The sequence below is a fragment of the Thermobia domestica genome, chromosome 2 (genome assembly GCF_964235325.1).
Source record: "Thermobia domestica chromosome 2, izTheDome1.hap1.1, whole genome shotgun sequence".
Lineage (NCBI taxonomy): Eukaryota > Metazoa > Arthropoda > Insecta > Zygentoma > Lepismatidae > Thermobia > Thermobia domestica.
The window spans coordinates 248,768,379-248,793,808 of NC_137455.1; the positions used below are offsets into that span (position 1 = coordinate 248,768,379).

The following is a 25,430-nucleotide window of genomic DNA, read 5'->3' on the forward strand; positions in this document are numbered from 1 at the left end:
AAAACCAGGGAGTATACAAATTCCAGCTAATTTAGGTTTCATATAAAAGACCTTCAAAACATGTAGAAATGCAAATTGTTGCATATAAAAAGAACAGGCTTTCAATTGAAAGATCACAATCTTCCTCTCAGTTTTCAAGCAAATTTCACAGCTCCAGAGTAACGACGTATAAGTTTCTGCGAAGTAACCACCTGGATACAATATATAAGTATCGAAAGAAGGCCCGCTGCCTGCAAAGCATCTGCAACAGGTAAAGTATGACATTCAAAAGAAATAACTATCTCTTTGCAAACCACACGATTTTGGAAAGTTATCTACAGTGACATAGCCCTCCCGACAGAAGTCTCTAAATTGGCATGGCTCTTCCGACAAACGACTAATCATGTGGAACGCTAATGGATGAACTTTTGTGTCATTAAAACAATATCGAATTACTAACCTACTAGTTGAACCTGCGCTCTCTACACAGCGCATCATTCGCATATGAGCATAAACCTCCTACTCATTCCTCACAACATCTGTACATGTTCCTTTACAGAACAAGTGAAAGACGTCTTGATTTAAAAAAGGCAAGGGGTATTATAAAGGGGAGATTTTTTCGATTATTATTTCTCAATATCTCGCACCGTTTGCAAGATTTGAGCCTACTTCCGGTTGGAGTTTCTAATTCACGTATGACCAGTGTTTTCTTTCTTCTTGCATGCAATATGTAATAAGCAAATACATTACATACACAATTAATTATAATGTGATATATATATATATATATATATATATATATATATATATATATATATATATATATATATATATATATATATATGGTGTTCATTGTGCAAAACACTCCAAAAATAAAGATTAATCTTAGACTGGAGAAATGGTTATTCTTCCTTTTTCATTATTATTTGGCCATGAAGCAAACGCCTGAGATATATACATACCTCTATATACAACAATATGGTGTTGGAATGTATAATGCGTAGGATGTGGTGCTTTTTTCTTAAATTTCAACACTTCCAGTGTACCCGTAAAAATGTAATAAAGAAATAATGGTCATGTTTTTTTTAAATATTCAATTAGAACTGGACAATCTACACAAAATTTGCAATCGATCAGTGAAAAAGTCATCTTTCTAGAGCCTGTAGTTTCCGAGATCTCATTGTCGAAAGGATTGGCCCACAAACTTATAGTTTTAAAAAACCCCAAAGATAGCAGCATAATTCATTTGCATTGATTTTGGAGAAGAATTATTAAAATACAAAGGCTTTGAACAATAAACATTTTAAGAAATAAACCTTGTGAAAAAGTTCTATTTAAATAATTTATTAAAAGTATACATAGTTTAAAATATTTGTCTTTTTTAAACGTGAAATTACAAATAACCATAAATCAAAGATTTGAAATCAAAAGCTAGAGGTTGGAGCTGAGGCGCTTTAATTGAAATTGTAGCATTTTAATAGATAGATAATAATTTTCACGTTTCCTTTTATTTCGAACCAACACCATGACTGTCGTTCTCACTCACTATGAACTAACACATTTCTCTACATTATTTATCTCAAACTACCGCCTATCTCTGTCATTTTTATTTATTCTGTACTAATCGCATCCTTCATGTGTACTTTCAACGATCGTTTCCCATCCTAAAGAAAAAAATCTAAATCAGGTCAATACTCTGCATTTTCATAATAGATTTATCTTGCTAGAATCATAGTTTCGCTGCACACACACTTACAGAGCTTCATCTTACTTTCCACTTGACAAAACTGGGTTGAAATATACTCTATATTTGGCATGGGTAGGGATGTACTGATATATCGGTACCGATGATATCGGTTACTTTTGGGAGTATCGGTATCGGCAAATGGACACCGATATTTACCGACACATTTTCCGAACTATTTTCAATTAGTTTAACGAGACATTTATCTTGCAATGGAATGCATTCCAAGAAATAATGATCCTCTATCGTGGTGGAAACAACATGCAAATAGTTTTCCTTTACTTTTACAACTTGAGAAGTAATATTTCAGTGCCCCCCATCATCAGTTCAAAGTGGACGTCTCTTTAGTATTGGAGGACATATATACGAGAATTTAAGAAGTAGAATGAAATCTGAAACAGCTGAAGTACTTATGTTTCTTCATTGTGATTTGCGTTTACTGAATTTCAACTACTAGAAAATAGAGTTAGTGTAACAAGTGATGGCAAAGCAGTAAATCATGTTCAAATATTTCGAAACTATATTTAAGCGAAAGTATCGGTATCGGTATCGGTATTGGAAATCGGTGAAAAAGTGGTATCGGTACATTCCTAGTGTTGAACCAGGTGTTGCTGTCTATATCATTACCCTAGTGCTGAACCAGGTGTTGCTGTCTATATCATTAAAAAAGATAAGAGGGTTAATTTTAGAACTAATTGTTTTTAGCCAGTGAAAATTTTCTACAAGATATTTTCAACAGTTGATGTATTGTTATAAACTAATTCTTAACCTTCAGTTCGCTTTTCGGAATTCATATTTTTTACAAAAGGATTGTTAATCACATCAAGGAAATCTGTAATACATCCGTCTCGCATAAAAACTATATAATTCAAAAATGACATACGAAAAACCTGATGAGAACTTTCTTCCAATTCTGAAAGTAATGTTATTGTACAATTATATTTTTTTTTGTAAATGCAGTGTTACAAGCCACTGGATTGTAATTGTATGACTTTGAAAAATTAACGTAACAAAATAAAAAGAAGTAAATTCTATATTCTATTCAAATTTGGAAAAAGTTAGTAAAAATAAAAACTAAACAAGTCTACTTCAAAAGTTCCATTCATTTGCAGTAGTTTCGAAATATTTGAACACGATTTAGAACTTTGCCACCACTTGTTACACTAACTCTATTTTCTGGTAGTTGAAATTCAATAAACGCAAATCACAATGATGAAACATAATTGCTTCAGCTGTTTCAGGTTTCATTCTGCTTCTTAAATTATCGTATATATGTCCTCGAACGCTAAAGAGACGTTCACTTTCAACTGATGATAGTGGAGCACTGAAATATTTCTTCACAAGTTGTACAAGTAAAGGAAAACTTTTAAAATAAAATAAAAAACTAAGTTTTACGTCCCACGTTTATGCAGGTTAGGCTAAAGGAGATAGTGATGATGGAAAATGAATGAAATGGTGGAGTGAAGAAAGTGGGAGGAAACGGAAGAACTCCGAGAAAACCCATGAGCACGGTGTTTGTCCACCACAAAGTCCACACGGCGCGAGCTGGGATCGAACCAGGGACCCCAAGCACCAGAGGTGAACGCTCTACCACTGAGCCACCGCGCCCCCGGAAAACTATGCATGTTGTTTCTACCACGATAGATCATCATTTCTTGGAATGCACTGCATTGCAAGATAAATGTCTCGTTAAACTAATTGAAAATAGTTCGGAAAATGTATCGGTAAATATTGGTGTCCATTTGCCGATACCGATACTCCCAAAAGTGGCCGATATTACCGTTACCGATATATCAGTACATCCGTATTCAGCACGCATAACTTTGTAAATAATAGAAATTTGTAACGGTATTATCCGTTTGCATTATACGTATGTAGTAGAGACTAGTAAATACAATGTAACTATCGAAATACATTATCTCACTAAATATCAATCACAGACTCTTAGAATTAAGTTTACACTATGTAAGTATTTGCTGCTTTTTAGTTCATTTTATGTGAGATGGATTAAGTTTAGAGGAAATATATATTTTGTGTGAAATCTAATATGAAATTGTGCTTTTTGTCTTTGTATGTCAAATTTTAGCCTCACGCTATTACAATGTTGATCATTTTATTATTCTGAGAATTCCTGATAATATATAAGAAATGTGTCCAAAAGTATCGGTACATCCCTAGGCAAGGGTTGGCGTCGCGTAAGTTTGTATTTATCAACGAAGTAATGTCTTTTACAGTTTTAAGAGGGTGAAGTATTGCTGTAAGCGGAAACCGGAAATGTTTTACCTCCAATATCTAGATTATTTTCATCAAACACGATATATTAGCCTTCTTTTGAGGGAAGATTATATTCAATTTATATTTTAAGATAATCTAGCAAGGTCCGTTTTCGGCCATTTATCATAAATAGTACAACTATGATGACTTCTTAGAGCCAAGTGCAAAAGGCTCGTGAATAAGTTTCAGAGTAAAACACGTACGCTTTAAATAAAAAGGGAAAGATTTCACTAAAACTTCTGCTATTCACATTAAAACTTATCTGAGATATTTTCCTTAACTTCATTACACTAAATCTTAACGAAGTCACACACTAACACAACTATCACAACATATGGGTTACAGTATGATTACAAGGCCACTACATCACAGAACAGTTTCAATTTTCACTAACCAAAACGTTTCCGGTTACAATTCTTATTATAAGATTCCATCTAACAACGGCTGAAAAGTATCATTCCTTTCTTTCTGGGTCGTTAACCACTAAAAACAAAATAAACACAACAGTTATGAAGCAAAATAGTCTCTTTTCTTCTACCAAAAATTAATTTACGTTAAGTAGCTTTCAACAAAAAACACAGTAGTCCTAATAAATTTCAAGGAAATTGTTTTAGTCTACATGCATTTGATATTGTTTTCCTTATCTAATATTGAAAGACGGACAAATAAAATAAATAAAAATGAGGGGAAACACATTAAAACCTAATAAAATGTTTTGTAATCACACGATACAATAACATTACAATGTTATTTTCTCTTGTGAAATGTTACCTTACAGATCTCAGACACCTGCGGAACTGATATGCAGCCACAAAGCTCCAAGTCCTGTCGCATCAGGATGATGCCTTGTCATCTCAAGCGCCAGTTGCCATCCATAATCAGAGAGAGATACAATGCAATGTCGTCTGTTTCCCTGCAATCGTGCTCTAGCTTCTGTTCTTCCTATTCCAGTTCATGGAGACTGTATCTAGCGTCTGCTCCTCTGTTCTTATTTTCCATTACATCATCAACAACCATTCAAAAGTCCCGAGCTCGTGTCAGCACTGGATCATCATCTAACAGCAACATAGGTTGCTACAATCTTCCAGGAGTTCCCGGTTCCAGTTCTAGCTCTTCTGCTCAACTGCCTCAGTTGTCTATTTATCAAGAAGGTCACGGGTTCCTATCTAGAATTCAGACATTTCATCAGAGCTTCAGCCTTGTCTCCCGTTAACAAGATGTTCACTGAAGACTCCAAGCTGTTCTTCACAAACTATCAAAGATCCTTGGTATAACAAACAAGAATATCATTTCGTCACAGCTCCCAGTGTACATCATTCATCAAAATAGGTCTCAATCACGTATCCAGACGAAAGCACTCAACAGAAAGCAATACAAGTTAATACTATTAACAGCATCTCTGAGCCAAAGTGATAGCCAAGATGCTCAACAACACCAGTTGCACCTCACTGCAGATTCGCTTATATTCCTACGTACTCATCGTCTTACTGAGTCTTCATTTGTAGTCCTTTCAGACAAGAAGGGATATTGTTTATTCATTTAGTGTCTACAAAGATCAATACGATCAGTGAATGAAATTATAACACCCCTACATGCTACAGGCGAACTTAGCTTAGGGTAAATGAAATCCACAAATGGTGGATAGTGGGAAAGGCCTCCAGTATAGGGATCCATTGCGTATAACCAATAAACAGCCCTCGACCAGAACGACAGCGAAATCAGAGCGTGTCGAGGCTACGGTGACGCCGAAACCTCACCTAAAACACATAAACCCGTATTCACGCTGTGATATGGTAAGCATGTGCCACCATCAAATAAGCACAGCTCCTCAACATAAAAGGGTCGAAAACTCAGGCGCAACGGTACCCACAGAGAGCGGCACCCTAGTCGGCGTCTGTATCCTCATGTTAAGGGCAGCCATAAAACCCCTGGTAGTAGGTATAAAATGCAGCCAGCCACCTGTCAATAATGGAGACAATTTCAAGAAAAGCTAGCATTAAAAAGCCGCTACTTGAAGAGCGTCAGGGCACTTCTGGAGCCACCAATGGATATGACAATAAGCGAAACGGTGGTAGTCGGGCGCTGAACAGGCGGTCCTCAGCCGGCAAGATTCCGAACAGCCAAGATCTAGGAAGCACCAAACAGCAACAAGCTTCACTTACTGCAAGTGTTTTAACGGTTAATGAACCAAGAATGACCAAAGTGGGCAATGGAAAATAAGATCAAATGGTCTATAGATATGAATAAAGATGTCATATGTTGCTTTCCAAGTACAGAACTAGAAACCAACATGACAGACTACAGGAAACGTACGAACCAGCTATTCCTTGAAGTCTACAAAGAATTATTCACAGAAGTTAGCAAGTAAAACCTGGTAGAAAGAAACAGAACAATCTCAACAACAACCTGCTCACAGAAGTAGAAATAAACAAAATTCGAAAAGAAATCAATGGCGAAAATGATTAAGAAAATGGTCCACATAACGTAAGATTAACGACATCTGAGAACCCGACAACAGACGACACAGACTCATAGTTTAACGAAACAACAAAAAAGGATATACAAGACACCAAATTTATGAAGGATATTCACGCAGAATGCTGTGCTCTTTACAACAAATATATCCATATGAACACGAATGAAAAATCTCCACTAAGGGAATAATAATAAAAAAAAAAAATATTGACGAGAGATTCAATAAAGCTATTCACTAAGCACTCAGATTATACCAAACTATACCAATGAATGTGAAAATCCAAAACGATTTCACTATGTCACCTACTGTGATACAGTTACAGTGATGAACGTAACGCAGATAAAGAAATATAGAAAAACTGGAGAAGCCAGTTAGTACAAATACTACAAAAGAAGCCCACGCACACAAGACACCCAAATGATAAACTCGGCTTGAAAAACGAATAAACTCGTTAATGACAAAAATCGGCCAGCTGACAATACGAAAAAGGAAATAAATCAATCAACTTGAAGAAAAAAAGTTAACGCAATTAAATCATCACAAACAGGGACATAACTGATTCCACAATCACGTAAGTTATGGATAAACTCACACAGCAATTACCTGTATACACAAGAAGGTTACGCAGGTACAAGAAAATGACTACTCGAAAGAAACAGAATAATGATTTTCAACAAAACCCAAAATAGTTCCACCGGAAACTCAGGAACAAGAACCCGTGGTCATGGACTATCAAAACTTTAAGATACATCTTTTTATCCACTATAAACATACAAAATAACATATTCACAAGTATTCTGGAAATATTCAAAAGGTGAACTTCGACGGCTAAACTTTAGCAAGTGATTGACATTAAAGACACCGGTAAAACAACAGGTGGGTCTTTGGTCCTCCTATCAGCAGCAACTCAAGTAGTTCAGAATAATAACACTATGCAACACTTTAAAAAAAGAAAATTTTGTCCTTCGGTTGCTATTGTTGATTCCTTAGCCATATTCATTAAACATTTACGAAAATGTGCATAATTCTCATAAAACTTCGCTTTTGTAAGTTTAACATCGATTTGTTTGAAAAAACATAACGCTATGAAATATACTAGACATTGCATTTAAATTTGGTAGTAAGTTCCTCAACACCCCTATTATAACATCAAAAGAGTAGGCTACTTAAATACTTAACTTGGGTACATAGATATCAGGGGCGCCCGAAGAATTTTTTTAAGGGGGCCATCTCCATGGCTGTTATATTACATTTGATATTTCTGGTATTTAATATACATGGTTTGCTGTATTACGTATACATTGTCGTGAGTCAGGGGGACCCTCTCTGCCCCCTTCGTGCGACCATGATAGATATCCATGTGTACCTGTGTATACCTTAGAAATGTGTCCTTTTCCTGCATTTTCGTTTATGCGTATCATCATTTTCATGAATTAGCCCCCAGATGTAGTTCCTCATCATGTTCTCGTTATATTGTTCTTGGTAACCGCGTTCGAAAGTCATAATGTCTTGGTGAAATCGCTCACCGTGTTCCTCTGTACCCATATTTTCCTTAAAACTGTCCAGATGAGAGGCAAGAACATGTAACTTAAGTGACATCCTCCAACATGTTTCGCCATGGTTTGTCACCATGTTCATAATTTCCACATAATTTTCAGCTTTGTAATTTCCTAAGTAACACTGAACAAACTACCACACAGCTGCTCCAGGCTTCTTTTTCAATCTCAGTTAACAACGTGAAGACCTGAGTGGACTGGACTATCATAATCATTTGCGGTCCTACAAACACTCCAGCCTCCATCTTAGCATGAGATAGCTGCAGAAACATGTCTTGTAAAAACTTGAATGTGTCAGAATCTCTATCCAAAGCTTTCACAAATTGCTTGATAATGCCAAGTTTAATGTGTAGAGGTGGTAACAATGCCATTGCAGGATCCCACAAGTGGCTCGTATTTTACGTTATGTGTCCTCACAGTGTTTTATTCCCGTTGTGCCTCGGCATCACTACTGTCTCACAAACAAAGGTAACACGAGAATTTGGTAAAACCGCCCTGCAAACCCATGAGTAAGGCAATAATTTTGAAGTTCCTTATTACTTGCAACCCATATTTTGTATATTCTAAATTGTCCAATAAGGTCTTCAAGCTGTTAGTCTTCCTTCATAGAGACGGAATGAATCACAGGAATAGACAGGTGCTGATTCCCATTGTGCAAATGCACAACCTTGAGACTTCCATACGAACTGTCTATAAACGAACGCCACTCTTTCAGAATGCAGGGTATCTTTAAAGCATAAACACTTATAACCACAATCCAGCTTTCATACAAAAAATTTGGAAAACTGTTCGTGCCGTCTCCTTTCTGCTGTTGCGTTTACTGATTTATCAACTATGTTCCAACCTACCATCTTTACTCAGACTTAAATCTCGAATAAGATCATTTAAATCTGGTTAGGATAGTAGGGTTGTCTATTAGTAGTTCATATCTGCAATGTTTAATAAGAAAGGCATGCTATGACACAATTGCAGCATAATAGGATATTCTTTTGTTATAAATACACAAGGTGGCTCAAAAGTAGATATAAAGTACCGTAGTGATCAGCTCATTGCATTTTATATCATTTCTTATTGTTATCCAACAGGTAGACTTAGCTTCTTTATTTGTTCTTAATGTGTTTCTACTTACATCTTAAGTTCGGAAGAGCCGAAGCAAATACACCCGTAGACTAGAATGTTACACTTGATCATTGCAATACGTACTTTTGGGCCACCCTGTATATACACGTACCTTTAAATCCTTACAAATAGGCTTAAAACACACTGCCCAATGCATGTTGATTCTATCGCGAATCTCTCCGTGTTTGCAGGTTCTTCAATCGAATTTAAATGCAACTTAACGCAACAAACATTTTAAGATGCGCATATAAATTAATTAATATAGGACAAATTCCATATTTTCGATGCTACTACTTACATAAGCGAAGTTTCGTGGAAAAAATACACCATTTCTAGTCACTTTCAAAGTCACAATACAGGAAATCACTATTATAAGACAAGGACAAAATGAGTGTTGCATAGTGTAATAATAATAATAATAATAATAATAATAATAATAATAATAATAATAATAATAATAATAATAATAATAATAATAATAATAATAATAATAAAAGGCCCATCCATTCTTTTAGAACTAGCGGTCGTTGGTAGTCTCCTGGTGGAGTTTAGCCTTAAAACTTCACAAATATGAACAGATCATCCATAGCTTGAAGGATAAAGTAGAAAAATCGAACAGGAATATCACTGTTCGATTAAGAGAATATACACATCATTTATACTTCACTGATTTCTTTTTTTTTTTTTTTTTTTTTGAAACTAATACAAAAAAGAGCATACCTCAAATAAACCCACTAGTATATCCGTAAAGCTCGAAACATTTAAACTTTCCAACTGTAATATTTCTGCCCTTCGTCGCACTTGTTGCCGTTGCTCTGATTCAGCAAATGCATCCGCAAGATGACGGAGCTCACGACCAATCGTTCTCAGATCGTTATGCGAAGGCAAGATTCGTCTGAAGGAAAAAAAGTAATGAATGAATACGTCGGACTTAACTTTTCAGAATACACCCAAAATGCAACTATCTTTTAGTTATACAGAGGTTGTTCAGCCTACGTTTGGCCGATTTCGTTCCTTCCCCCTCCCGGGCAGAATGGACTCACCCGATCTGGCTTGCGGCGTCCTGCAGTGTTATGCAGTGGCTTCCTGGGAACTGAGTTGTTTTTCCGCGCGGACGACAATAACGCACAAAACAGGACCATTGTTGTGAGTGTTGTGTTAAATTTGTTTACAAGTGTGTGGGTTTCCGCTCTGTGGCCAAAATTCCGCCCAAGCTAAGCCAGGTTTGGGAAGGCTATGTTGCGGACTCCCACTTTAGTGTTTCTGTCATTAGAAAACAGTACAAGAAGAATGGTTGCAACATCAGTTTAAGTGGAATAAAAATTGTTATTAAAAAGTACAAGGGCAACGAAGCTCCACCATTTGGATCACCAACGAAGTTGCCTAGGAAGCGGGAATGCACCAAAGCCACCTTCACCATGCAGAGGAAACTTCGTAAAATGGTAATGCAAACAGAAAGGTGTATGGCTAATCGTCTTGACGTGTTTTTGGGGACTGTGAACTGGACGTTACACCATCAACTCAAGTTGGAAAAAGTCATGAAAGTTCGCGGCCATCTTCTCACCAAAAGGAACGAAAGTGTAACGCCCGGAAGCTGCACGAACAGCATCTGGCAAAACAAAGGTGGATGCACGTCGTAATGCTCGATGAAGCATGGATTTACCTTTCCGACTGCGGTAAACCGAGAGCCATCATGTACCGAGAGAAAGGCGCCAAGAACTTTAGAAGGTGGGTCCGTGTCTGTAAAGAATTTTTCCCTAAAGGGTTCAAGGTCGTTACTGGCTACTGTTACCGAGGTAAACTGAAGATTCGTAGGGTGGCGAAGAACTGCAAAATAAATTCGCAGTATTTTCAGGAGCAGATCATGCGGCCGATCTACGAGCATGAGATTCCAATAGTGTACGGAAATGATGCCAATCTGGTGCGCATTCACATGAACAAGGCCTCAGCACATACCTCACGATCGTCCCTCGCATTCTACAGGGATATGGAGGAGGCAAGTGGTATACAGGTGATACCTTTCAATGAGGTACCTGTTAAATCTCCAGATGCAAGTCCTATGGACTATTGTGGATGGACTTTGGAAAGCTGTGCAAAGGGAATGGGACAAGATTCCCCTCCCAGTTCTTCAGAGAAGCCTATTACAGTAGAAATTACGCTGTTGGGCTATTGTTAGGAACCAAGGGAAACACATCGAGCACTTACAGACCTGGCGCCATGGATTCTTCTAAATTTTTAGGTAAGTCGAAATTGACCAAATATAGACTGAACAACCTCTGTATATTAACAGAATACCCTTCTTTGCAGAGAATAAGGTTAATGAAATAAATATATACAGACATAAAATAGCGAATATTGTTACCTGTGTCGTGTGATTATTATTTTCCTGCTATATAATTTACTAACTACCTTATTTGCTTATTCATGTGGTCCTCAGAATTACTCCCTGAATTGGTGTTTACATCACTTTTGTTCTTCCTTTTTCTTCTTCTTCTTCTTCTTGTGTTCAGTATTCTTGTTTACCGGAAACAAGAAGAAGAAAGAAAAAATGATTTAAGCAGCAGCTCAAGAAGTAATCCAGAGGACTACATAAATAAACAAACCCTGGGGTTTGTTAAATATATAGTTAGAAAAGAATAAACCTTGACGCACCACACAGGCAAGAATACTAGATATATTACATAAATTAATGAGTTAACATACATACACTAGTATACAGCTAGTTATTAAAATTGTAGAAACACCTGAAAAAATGTAACTTACATTCATATGGCGTTGGGCCACCTTTCGCCCTCAGATCACCTCTGATGTAACGTGTAATGGAGTCATAGGGGTCGTGAATGGTAGCAAATGGGATATTACACTATTCCACGCGCAGTACCTCACGTAGTTCCGTGAGAGAAGATGAGGCGGAAATTTGCGCCAGATTTGTGTCTTCAAAACGGACTGCGGATGTTCAATTATATTCAAGTCCGGTGATTACACTGCACAACGGAAGTGTTCAACTTTATCCTGATGTTCCTCAAACCACGCCACAATAGCTCAATCTGTGTTAACAGGCACATCATCATCATCCTGGAGTAGGGCGGTTATTGCCCGGACACATCTGGACCATATATATTAATCGTCCTCCACCATTTCCCTGGCCATTCAACGCTCTTCTTTTCATTTTTTTGCAGCAGAGTACAAGCTTACTTATTGTAAATACAAGGGTTGTTGAAGGTTGATCAGGATTTTCGTACGCAATTAATCGATGAAGAGCCGGATCATGATGAAACTTGCGGGTGACGTAATGTATTCCTTCTCAAGTAACTAGCGCCCAGCATGACGTATTTGGAGTATGCGCAGCAGTTGCAGCGAACATGGCGGCAAGCAGTGTGCCTGTGGCTGTGGAGCAGCGGTGTGTAATGAAATTTCTTGTGAAGGAGAAAGTTAAACCAGCTGAAATTTTCAGAAGATTGCAAGCACAGTATGGTGATCAAACGATGTCACGGACAAGAGTGTACGAATGGTGTGAACAGTTTCGCGAAGGAAGGAAGCTGGTGACAAATGAAGCACATGGACACATTCGCCCGACTGCAATCACACCGGTGAATGTCGCACGTTTTGAGCAAATGATTCTTAAGAACCGGGGAGTAACAGTCCGGGATATTGCTGAAGAGGTGAATATCAGTGTCGGGGTATTGAGACAATCATTCACGACCACTTACGCTTCCACAAAATCTGGTTAAGGTGGATTCCTCGCCAGCTGACATTTGATCAGAAGTGAACACGCATGACGGTCTGTGAACAGCTTCTGAATCGGTTCCGAGCTGAAGGTGATGAATTGTTGCAATCTATCATCACGTGTGATGAAACATGGTTGCACAACTCAACCCCAGAGACCAAAAGCAGCATGGAGTGCCGGCATAAAGGTTCCTCGCCGCCCGAGAAAAGCAAAACGCAGCCGTCCGCTGGAAAGATCATGGCAAGTGTCTTCTGGGACATAAAGGGCGTTATCCATGTGGATTTTCTGGACAAAGGGAACACAACTAATGCTCAGTATTACTCCACATTGTTAAGTGGTGCTGTACGAAAGTCCACTCGCAAGAAAAGACCTGGAATGTTGTCTGGAAATGTCACTCTTCTCCATGACAATGCCCACCCTCACACGGCCAATGTGACAACAACTCTGGCCGAAATGCGCTGGGAAGTTCTGCCCCATCCCCGCTACAGTCTAGATTTAGCCCCCAGTGATTATCATTTGTTTGCACCCCTTAAAGACCATCTGGGAGGGAAGAAAATCACGACAGATGAAGCACTGCGGAACGATGTCCTCCAGTGGCTACAACAACAACCAAGCTCTTTCTACGCTAGAGGAATCAGGGAGCTGCCACAACGATGGCAACGGTGCCTCGACGTGCACGAAGAATACTTTGAAAAGCTGACATAGTTTGGAGCTTCTTGTGCTATCTGTTTCCTCTGAAGAAATAAAAGTCCCAGTCAACCTTGAATGACCCTTGTAATTTTTATGAGTCAAACTTCCTATATTTTTAATAAGATAAAATATTCAAACAATAATTATACAATTACCTAGTACCTCAGCATTCTAAATAGATTCAAACAATATGTATCATAATTCGACCTAAAGTTATTATCTTTTTACAGCTCTTTTATCTTCTTTTTGAATGTGAACTGATTCTTGGAAGTGTTCTTAATACCTTCTGTGAGCAACTCTAATGCTTGTTATACCACTTGAATAATAGGAACTCTCTCAGCACTTTCATGAAATCTGATTGAATTTTAGCTGATTTTTCTGTGAAATGTTGCAATTTTGTTGGTTCTGGGATATTTTGAAGCATTTCCATTACCTTCCCCTAACATTCAAGGTAAGTGTGAATCCCGTAATTGAAGTTTAACAACCCTTTTCACCTCAAAACTATATAAGGTAGGAACTACTGTTTAAAGTGAGATCCGAACCACTATTCGTGTTTTTATCCAAGGTACGTACTCCATAGAGGGAGCTGAACTCTGAATCACACGAAGAAAAGAATGTTATATGCTATTTAAGGTTCTTTTTCATAACCAAGGACATAGAAACAGGGATCTGCTGAAAACTTAGCGTAGGATCCACGACAGAAGAGTTCCCAATGGAAATCGAACATATTTCTCGTGAAATGGATGGAAACACTAACATGCAAACGTCCATTACCTGACTTCCAAGAACAAGCTACATATCAATATTAAATAAAGATCAAGAATAAAAGGAAAATAATACTTTTAGATACCGTATATTACGACAAATCTAGTGGACATTTGTGGTCCACTACATCTAAAAAGCTTTTAATACAGATTTTTATCTAAAGGCGGATTCCTATTAGCACCTGACCGAAAAAACGCGGTACTGCATAACATTATTACATAAGGCGAGAATGTTACCAGATTCTAATCACCTCTTATAAACAAAATCAGGGTTGGCAAAAACCGTGAAAAAAAAACCCGGGTTCTTTGTTTAAACAAGCTTTTTTTTGGGGGGGGGGGGGGTAAATAATTTTATCTATTTATATCACATATGGACAGAAATAAGTTTGTTTCGCCTTGGTGTTATGCAACAAACGGGTTATGCTGGAAGGGGTCACATAAGCTTAAAGCGGATTCCAAATTGTTTCTCGGCTTACATCCGAGAGAAACTGTCCTCTATTTTAACTCGAAACCGGAACTAATTGGCCAGAAACGCGATACGTCTACCGACTCACTCACGAAAAACTCCTGATAAAAATACGTTGTACTGATCTTCACATACTTGTTAATATAATTGTCAAGAGTCATTTCAGAAGGACAAAAAGATAAATAGTTGTACAAGTGAAACCATTATACAGAATTACATGGACAATTTCAAAATACTACACAGTACAGAAGAACTAATTTAGTCTAAGTTAGTTCACTACGACTTTTATTAGTCCAAACTTAATTTGCGTATCAGTAAGAAAAGTGAATAAAGATACGAATTGTTTGAGTCCACTTTTGCTCTGACCCATTTATACATAAAGAGATACCAAAGATACTTCTGATTTCAATAAATGTCTCTCGTGGGGTTTGTATGACCCCCTCTAAAAAAAGTACGGCATTTCGATGTATTTCATCAATAGTAAACATTATTAAAACGAAACAATATTTAGAATTTTTCTTTGATTGCAACTGCATAACAATAATAACAACCTGTAAAAATTCACAAAAAAAAAAAAAAAAAAAAAAAAATCATAAACTTATATAAAAAACAAAAGTTGCTGGTTGCTTTTGTAGTATAATCTACCTGAGTAATGAATGGGGAATTTAGGTCTGAATATAATACGAATAATATACAGGAGTGAAACGTGGTAACCCACAAATGTGTGTTCAAGATTTTGCGAACACATACACTTTTACAAACATTTTTCGTTTTTTGGTTTAAATCAAGGTTTAAACCAACCAACCCTGAACAAAATATAAGAAAAAGAAAAAGTAAGGACAATTTAAAATCTATTTTCCAGCAAAATGGTTTTAACCAAGCAGTTATCAATAAAGTAAAACTCAAACATAGCAATAATACACGAAATTTAAAAAAAAAAAAAAAAAAAAAAAAATCGAAAGAACAAGAATAAAAGCAATTCCTTATTGCCTTCATTTACAAGAACATTTATATTAGCATAGATTCCGTGCCGAATAAATCCGATTTACCTGCAGCTTCACAAAAATCTAATAAACGATGCTGGTAAAAACTCAAAAACCCCAGGTGTTTATTCAGTTCCATGTGGTGTTGGTGTTACAAATATTGGATAAAAGGAGCTTACAATTCAGATCGATTGAAGGCCACTATAAGTTATATGCGCTTGAATCAGACACAAATATTACTATAGAGTTCACTGGAACAAATCAGAATTATTTATATTACATGTATGCATCATAATCAAATACAGAATTATCCTTGCCCTTATCCCTTAAGAAAATAATAATAATAATAAGAAATTAAATTAAAAAAGACATCATTTCGAACATACATTCATCCTTGGGTTTTGAAAAAATTAAAGGGAACACCACAATGGATCCATCCCATAGGAAGATAATTCTACTGAATTTAATTTCCACAAAGACTTTGTCTTCACGTTTTTCTATGATATCGATATGTTATCTGGTTTCAGAATTGATAACACACCTTCTACATTCCAACAACAAATCAAATTGACCCCTGTCCAAGTTGAATACCAGATTCTTGAATTACCGTACAAAGGTGAGTCGTGCAACATTCCCACAACGCAAACAACAGGCGCATGTTACACGCCATGATCGACCGTAAGTGGCATAAGAGGTAGTGTGACAAACGGACTATTTAACAAGTAGGCCGACATCATCAGTCAGATTTTAGTGGGAATGACGATGAGTGACCAACAACGTCTGATACGTGAAGTATTACGTATGAGTTCGAATTCGGGTATAATAACGCTGCGGCAGCAACCCATAACATCATGAGAAAGGGGAAGGTGCAGTGAATCACAGCACAGCAACTCGTAGGTTCGAGAAATTTCGTGCAGGTAGTAAATATATCGAAAATCAGCAACGTCCAGCCGCCCAAGGGTAACAGATTCTGAGGTCATATGATGGCCATTGAAAATATATCCACCAGCACACGACGATTGTCAAACCAACTCGGCATGTCCCAGTCCACTGTAGTGTGTGACCTCCATTAAAGCTTCGCATTGCGACACCCCAGTTCAGGCCAAAAGGAGACTGGATGTGACGACAACTGCTGGGAAATTCACGTGAGGCACGTTTTCTGAAACAGACTGTAACATGTGACGAAATATGGTTGACTTTCCGAAATCTGGATGTGGAAAAACACTGGCTGAGCATTGTCCAATTTTCAGAACTGGTCGTCGAACAGGGCAGTTTCGAGCATAAAGTCATGCTTTGTGTGTGGTGGAACTACGAGAGGACAATTCACTTCAATTTCGTTCCTAACAGTCGTACCATCAATGTTGGCAATTCTTTCGAATAGTTAAAGCGGATAAATGCTAAACTACGTAAAAAATATCCTGCATTGGCCAACCAAAAGCACATTTCGTTGTAATAGGACAATGCACAACCACATTCGGTTTAAAAAACGTGGGAAAAAAAATTTAGAAACTTGATGGCATCAAACTGATGCCACATCCAGCACATAGTCCCTGCGGATTACTACCTGTTTCGGTCCTTAGCGCACTTCCTTAAATCAAGATGCTTCTTCAACCAGCAGAGGTGAAAATAGCAGTGATTGATTTTATGCCTCTCAGGACAAGACGTATCGACGTGGAATCGAGGAACTGGCAGGAAGTGGCTGCAGACAGTCCAACACGAGAAGTTTATATTTTAAATGTGTTTTAAAGGTTGCGATAATCCGAAGTCCATAAAATGACTTTTGTAATTCGTTAAAGGTTTGGCCTGGTTTTACGACCATATTTAAGCTGACTGATGAAATTACTGGAGATTATCAGTGCGAATTTAGACGAAATCGATCAACTATCGACCAAATAGTTACCATTCGACAAATACTCAAAAAAAAAAAAAAAAAAAAAAAAAATTACAATACCCCGGTACATCAACTATTTATTGATTTTAGAAAGGCTTACGACTCGGTTAGGAGAGAAGCATTATACAACATTCTTATAGAATTTGAATACGTAAAAAGCTAATTAGATTAATTAAGATATGTTTAAATGAATCCCAAAGTAAAGTCCGGGTAGGAAAATTTTTGTCCATGAGCTTTCACGTCGAGAATGGCCTGAAACAAGGAGATGCGTTGTCGTCATTATTGTTCAACTTTGTTCTGGAATACGCTATAAAGAAAATCAAAGATAGCAACCAGGGCCTAGAGTTGAATGGGGTTCACCAGGTTATGGCATATGCTGATGTAAATTTAATAGAGGATGATAGGAGAACAATAGAAAGAAATGCAGAGATCTTATTAAACGCTTGCAGGGACATGGGTTTAGAAGAAATTGCAGAGAAAACTAAATACATGCAAGTATTAGTCGGGACTGTAATACGGTAAATTATGGGTATGTTAAAATATCGAATAATACTTTTGATCAAGTGGATACTTTCAAATATTTAGGATCAATATTAACAGACGAAAACAACATTCATGAAGAAATTAAATGTCGACTAAAAGCAGGGAATTCGTGTTATTATTTAGTTCAAAACTCTTGTCGTCGCGAATTCTGTCGAGGAATTTGAAGCTTAAAATATATAAAACGATAATCATGCCTGCTGTTTTGTATGGGTGCGAAACGTGGTCGCTTACTCGGAAGGAAGAGCACAAACTGAAAGTATTTGAGAACAAGATCCTGAGACGAATATTCGAACCCAAGAGAAACGGGAATGGGGAATGGCGGAAACTTCATAACGAGGAACTACATAATTTATATGGTTTACCCATCATTGTTAGGTCCTCAAGTCTAGGAGGCTCAGGTGGGCAGGTCATACAGCCAGGATGAAGAAAGTAGGAACGCTTTCAAAATCTTAACTTGAAGACCAACCGGGAAACGACTATTAGGAAGACCTAGGCGCAGATGGGAGGACAATATTAAGCTGGATCTCGCAGAAATAGGAATACAAGGTAGAAACTGGATTGAATTGGATAAGGATAGAAGTCAGTGGAGAGCTTTTGTGCACGCGGCATTGAACCTTCGGGATCCATAGACCATAGAGTTAGTTTAAGCTATTTTGAATACATTTTTCCTTAATTACTCATGAGTTGAAAGTTCGGTAAACCAATCTAGATTCCATTTCTATTTGGTTTCTCTACTTTACGGGATATTACGGTTTCTAGTTTCCGCTAACTATTTCTTAAGAAACAATGGAGAAACCATTTTTGCTCTGATTTCAAAAAAGATACTTTATCTTTTATTTTGCATTTCTTTTTCACTGTGCTCTGATACATAGTAAATCCTGTAAGAAAATTTTAAGTGGGGTGAATTAAATAGATTTCCACTAATTTTATTTTCTTTCCTTTCCTCCTTCAAAAACTCAAAGACGAACCCCGTGTAAATTCGAAACGCGACAGTTTTCTGCAGAAATATACACTGATTAGTGCAAAAACTTTGTATTTGACAAAATTAGGCTATAACTGAAAATTCATTGGTTATCAGTGGATCCACAAATGTGTATAAATCATTAAGAAAAGAAACAGTAGAAATAACGCTAGTCGACAAAAAGAAGAAAAAAAGTATTTTTTCTCTGGTACACGGAAGAAAATACCTGATTATAATAGAACTTTTCACGTAGAATTCGAATCTGCAATCAGTTTTTCCCTATCACTCTCAGTTTTCCCGTGACAGATGAATTTTCGGGAAATTTCCCCTAATTTTTTTTTCCATTTTCATATCTGTAGCTCGGATACCCTTAGGTATATAAACACACAAATTATATTGTATGTTAGCTTGATTTATACTTAGTAAGCCCTCTAAGTTTCATAAGAATCGTATTATTCTTTCTAGAAAAATAAACAAATTTATATAAAAATTTGCTATGTGTACTGTTCATTTTACCATATTCATTAGTGCAGATAAAATCACATATAACTTCCACGAAAATTACAATATAAGCACGGTTTATACCTCATTGGATTTGAAATAAAACATATTTTCAATTATGTATACACCGTGTCATCATTTTTTGTATGAGGGAATTTCTAGATGGATTTTGTGGGGAATTCCCTCCAAAAAGTAGTTTATAAGATTTTTTTTTTTTTTTTAACTTGCTATTTGTATATAGTGATACAGAAACAGGAACTGCACTAAAACATAATTTTATGTCTACTTAATAAACAATACAAAAGAAGTGAGTGGTATCTTTTTAATAAATGAACTTACTTATCTTAACTAAAATATTTTAATTGTCGACTTTCTTCTGTGTTTGGCTTCTGGAACATCTCTTTTGAGTGTCCAAAAGTAATCAGCTAGCATTTGTGAACTCTACTGTCCCTGGTATCTCTTCTCCATGGAGGAAATGACCTGATGAAAACGTTCCCCATGCTCCTCACTAACAGCACCACTGTTTTCAGAAAAGAAATCCAGGTGGAAGTCTAGAAAGTGAACTTTAAGGGACATGTTGCAACCCATTTCTTTGAATGATTACAGGAAATCACTCACAATTTCACGGTAATTTGGGGCTATCTGGTTTCCTAAAAAAATCTCTGTTAAACATTTAAATGAACACCAAGCTGCTTTCTCAACCGGAGTTACGAGATCCTCAAATTTTTGGTCACGAATCAAACATCTTATTTGGGGGCCTACAAAAATCCCTTCCATGATTTTAGCGTCACTAACCCGAGGAAATTTTTCCTTGAGGTAACAAAATCCTTCATTACTTTTGTCCATTCCCTTAACAAAGTTTTTGAAGAGCCCAACTTTATGTGAAGAGGAGGTAGAATTATCTTATCAGGGATCACCAGTGAGGAATAAACAACGTTCTTCTGTCCAGGAGTAAATACACGCTTTGGCCACTCCTTCTTGACGTAATGTTCCGCTTTGTTCCTGCTGTCCCATTCGCAGAGGAAACAACAATATTTCGTATAACCAAGCTACAAACCCATTACCAAAGAAGTAACTTTTAAATCACAGCAAACGGTCCACTTGTATTTCTCATACTGAATTCTTTCTAACACTATTTTGATATTTTCATAGGTTTCCTTCATATTAGTTGCATAAGCCAAAGGTACTGAAGGAAATTTGTTGCCATTGTGCAAAAGGACAGCCTTCAAACTACTTTTGGAAGAGTCAATAAACAATCTCCACTCTGTACTTATATGTGCATGTCCGAGTGTATCCATCACAGCACAGACATTATTATAATATACTAAATCATTTTCTTGAGAATAGTAGTTTTGAAACTCTGTATGACGGTTTCGAAAAATACACCCTTTAGTGTCACGATGGAGCAGATTCCAGCCTTTAAGTCTAAAAGCAAGAAGTTCTGCCTGTATCTTGGAGAGTTTTAAATCCCGTACGAGGTCATTTAGTTCACCATGAGTTATCAGATGGGGATCCAATGTAGATGTGCTTCCTACATAAGTAGGATCATCTTCTTCATTTGGAACTTCAGTAGTTGCCTCAAGTACGTATTCCTCATTTACCGTAAGATGAGCAGAAGGTACTGGTACAGGTAATTCTACACTGTCTGGAACTGGCCTAATTGCTAATGGCAAATTAGGGTACTGTACTGTGTGCTTAGATTTACTGGTTATACCTTTTATCTGTGTCATACAAAAGTAGCAGTCTGAAGAATGATCTTTTGGTTACTTCCAGATCATCGGTACTGCGAAGTTCATGTTTCGTTCACCATTTGCCCACCCAGTTAGACGTTTCACGCAAGTACCAACAAATGTAGTGAGGAGCCCAATTCTTATCTTGGTTTCCTACACAGCAACCAAAATATAACTGACAACACTTCCTCACAAGTGGAGTAAAACACCGACGTTGCGATTTAAATATCAGTTCCCCACATACATAACAGAAATTGTCCGGGCGATTTACACACTTCCTCGGCATCTTGTATCCTGTAAGGTATCACACACAAATCTACACTCTCCATCAATCATGAAGCAGCACAAACGTAATCTAACTCAGTACATCACCACACAACACAATCTATTCAAACTCTACAATGCATAAACACTTCAACTTACACGCGGCCACATCTAAAACATGTCCAGCTTGGACCGTCACTCAACGCTACTAACAGTCATCAGGCTACGTGAGTCATCAATTTTTTTATGCATTGTTGCCAGATCAAAATATTAAAAAGTGACTTATTTTCCACAGAAAGCATGCGTGTATTTGAGTATCCATCTATGTGCCGAGAATAATACGTCAACGTTAGGTTTTTGTGTTTGGTAAGTCTTGCATAGTATATTCTTTATTACATATAAATAGACACAATAGTTTATATCTCTAGACAGAATAATGCAATTCACATGAAATTAACATTATTTATTAAGTAGTCATAAAACTATGTTTTAGTGCAATTCCTGTTTCTGTATCACTTTATACAAATAGCACGTTGAAACAAAAAAAAAATCTTAAGAACTACTTTTTGGAGGGAATTCCCCACAAAATCCCTCATACAAAAATGGCGACATGGTGTACACATCATTGAAAATATGTTTTATTGGAAATCCAATGAGGTATAAGCCGTGCTTATATTGTAATTTTCGTGAAAGTTATATGTGATTTTATCTGCACTAATGAATATAGTAAAATAAACAGTACACATAGCATATTTTTATATAAATATGTTTAGAGGGTTTAGTAAGTATAAATCAAGCTAACATACAATACAATTTGTGTGTTTATACACCTAAGAGTATCCGAGCTACAGGTAAAAAATTGTAAAAAACGAAAATCCCTCTGTCACGGGGAAACTGAGGGTGAGGAGGAAAACTGATTGCAGATTCGAATTCTACGTATAAAGTTCGGTTAGAATCAGGTATTTTCATTTCTGTGCCAAAATCTTGTTGACTAAGTAAAATTACTGAACAATAAAAATGAAGAAAAGTGCTCCAATTGAATGAGATTGGAAAGGTATAATATAATAAGTGGAATGTTAATTGTCATTAGCTATTTCACTTTTTGAATTAATCCTAAAGCTGAAACACTGTTAAAAATATAATTGTCACAATTTAAGCTTAAAATTGTAATGATACAGCAGTTGCTCAACAATATTTTACACCAGTTGATCTCTGAATATGAAGCACATGAATATACAAAAACAATTTCTTTCACTATAAATATCTTCGTAGATTTTACGTTGAATTTAACGAGAGTAAACTCAGCCCTCATTCATTATCGATTTCAACCCCAAAGTGAGGATGAATCGACGTTTCGAAGATAATAAAAGCATAATTTTGTTACTGAATATTTTTAGGAAGGATGTATTTTTTTTATGGCGAATTCACCATTTTCCCCACTAATTTCAATGCTAAACAATGGGCTTGTCTTAAATGACTCACATAAAACATATGCTGCTTTATAAAATTGCTTTTGTTCTATTTGACCAATTTAAACCTCAAGTAATGGCACTGATTACAGGGGGGTCTTCGAGAAAATACACAGCATACTGCATCAAAGTCGAATAACTTTTGCGAACTTACATTAGAAAATAGTTTTATTTTACATTATTTTTATGTGCAAATTTGCAACATGTGATTAACTTCATCTCCTTTTCAACTCTGTTATTTACAGATTTCAACCCCAAACAATAGGTTAGTTTCCTAAAGTTGACGAAGGCACAGCCAAGTTTGAACAAAATTGAATGAATTTAATGCGGACAAAAGAATGTCACCTGGGCCAAATATTACTTAGGCGAATCGAATCAATTAAGAAATTAGCTGTATGTAAAATATCTTGGTACACATTATAATACTCATGACTATCATAAATATTTACCTTAAAGGAGAGACCTCTCTCCTGGTAGAAACTGCGTCTGGTGTCAAACAGCTAGGTGTCTGCAACTGTCGACGCTGCATTTCATCCCTCAGGAAATTTAGAAACAGATCCCGACTTTCGGTCGCAACGTCTCCATCTACAAATGTTTGGTATTCACGAGGATAAAACTGGAAATGGTTATGATTACTTGAATCTGTCCAATCCAATCTTGGAGACTCGGGCATTTGCAAGTTACTTCTGGACCTACGTCGCTCAGCTAAAGTAGCTTCACCAGATGAATGTCGCCTACGCCGAACCACGCCTGTATCTGACGAAGAGAAACTCTGTCGTCTAATGGCATCGTTGGAAATAGAACTAGTGATGACTGTGCTTGGAATTGTATCCTGTAGTTGCTGTCCCTCAAGTGTTCCATTCGATAGCTGTGAAGTATCTCCACCTACGGGACCTTCCACGTACAAGTCTCTCTGCGTTGCCTCAGCTGAAGGCACTTGAATAACACCTGGGGATTCTGTACCATTCATACGCTGTGAAGATGAACTTGCTGTTTGTGGAAGTTGATAAGTTTCTGAGTTGGGAGATATGGCTCCCTCTATACTAGATGTGCATCCACCATTAATAACACGCACCATTTTTTTTTTTTTTATTACATAAACAGAAACTGCAAGAAGAATGTATCCACCTTCTTTACACTGCTGGTCAGGAAAAGCCTGTGTAACCACCTATGATGTTGTCGAATTGCTAAACCTAAAATAAAAGGAAAAAATGAATTTCAAAGCAATGTTCAAAAATTAATTCCCACATGCATCCAAGCATTACAAAAAAAAATGTAATAAATCCATTGTTAGGTTTTATAAAATATAAAACAGACCTGTAAAAGAATAGACAACATGAACGAACTGTTTTTAATTAAGAAGCCTATCTCGACGTAATAGAAATCTTCATAGAAAATACAGATTATACAAAAATGAACCGCACTACGACAGATGCCAAGTTAATAGGTTTAACTGTACATATCGAACCAATAAAAGTGTTACAAAAAGTTTAATTACTAACAACCTCTTGCGCCGTGTGCTTATGCATTTAGAAACATATGTCTCGATCAACTACTTCTCCTGCTATTTAATCCAGCTCGCCTCCCTCCTCCTCCTCTCCTTGTCTAAAGTAGTCTGTGTGACGTTTTATACTCTCCGTTCAGACGGAAAAAAACAGGAACAGTGTTTACAAGCTTTATAGCTCTAAAACAGTCTCTTTTATTCGTTTGTTCTGAAATGCCTCTTTAGAGCTTGAATATATATATATATATATATATATATATATATATATATAAATAAAGTCTCAAAATGTTTCCATGGCTTCATAAACATCTTTATTTACATTCCTTTCCTTCTTCGAAAACTGGATATTACATCAAGCTAGGAAGATGCTCCACGTGAAGTCTATGGAAATTGTCAATCATGGCAGTAGGTTTTGTGCTGCCCAAACTCTCTACTGCGGGTGCAGAGCTTTAGAAACTACTGACAGAAATGAGTGTTAGTCAATTATTAATTCCATTTTTTTTTTCCAGTAAATGCAAGCAAATATCCCAGAGGCGTCATGTGGGCAGGACAGGATGGTGTAATTCCCCCTTCTCTTGAGTGTGATAAACACATATTGTTAAAATGTATAGTAAAACACTAATATAAAAGTGAAGCTCTTATGTCGGTGGAGAATACCCCCCCCCCCCAACAAAATCTAAAATGACGCTGCTTTTAGCTATAAACCTATAGAGTTACGATAGCACATTGCTAGAACGCTTATATTTGACTTCAAGAGTCGAAGGTTTGATTCCAAGCCATATGGGTTCA

At 36.8% G+C, this 25,430-nt stretch overlaps 1 protein-coding gene across 4 annotated transcripts in view; it reads right to left on the reverse strand.

Moving 5' to 3' along the window:
• LOC145678434 (uncharacterized) overlaps positions 1-25,430 on the reverse strand; it is a 150,912-nt gene that overhangs the window by 29,107 nt on the left and 96,375 nt on the right. For 3 of the 4 annotated variants that reach the window (XM_081748555.1, XM_081748554.1, XM_081748553.1), the window contains exons 2-3: positions 23,587-24,330; positions 9,869-10,043 (exon numbers count right to left, since the gene is read on the reverse strand). In XM_081748555.1, coding sequence (XP_081604681.1) covers positions 9,869-10,043; positions 23,587-24,215 — 804 coding nt within the window. In that variant the 5' untranslated portion in view covers positions 24,216-24,330. Of the gene's footprint in view, positions 1-4,391; positions 4,481-9,868; positions 10,044-23,586; positions 24,331-25,430 lie in introns of all 4 variants that reach the window. The other variant, XM_081748556.1, reaches the window with a different exon arrangement.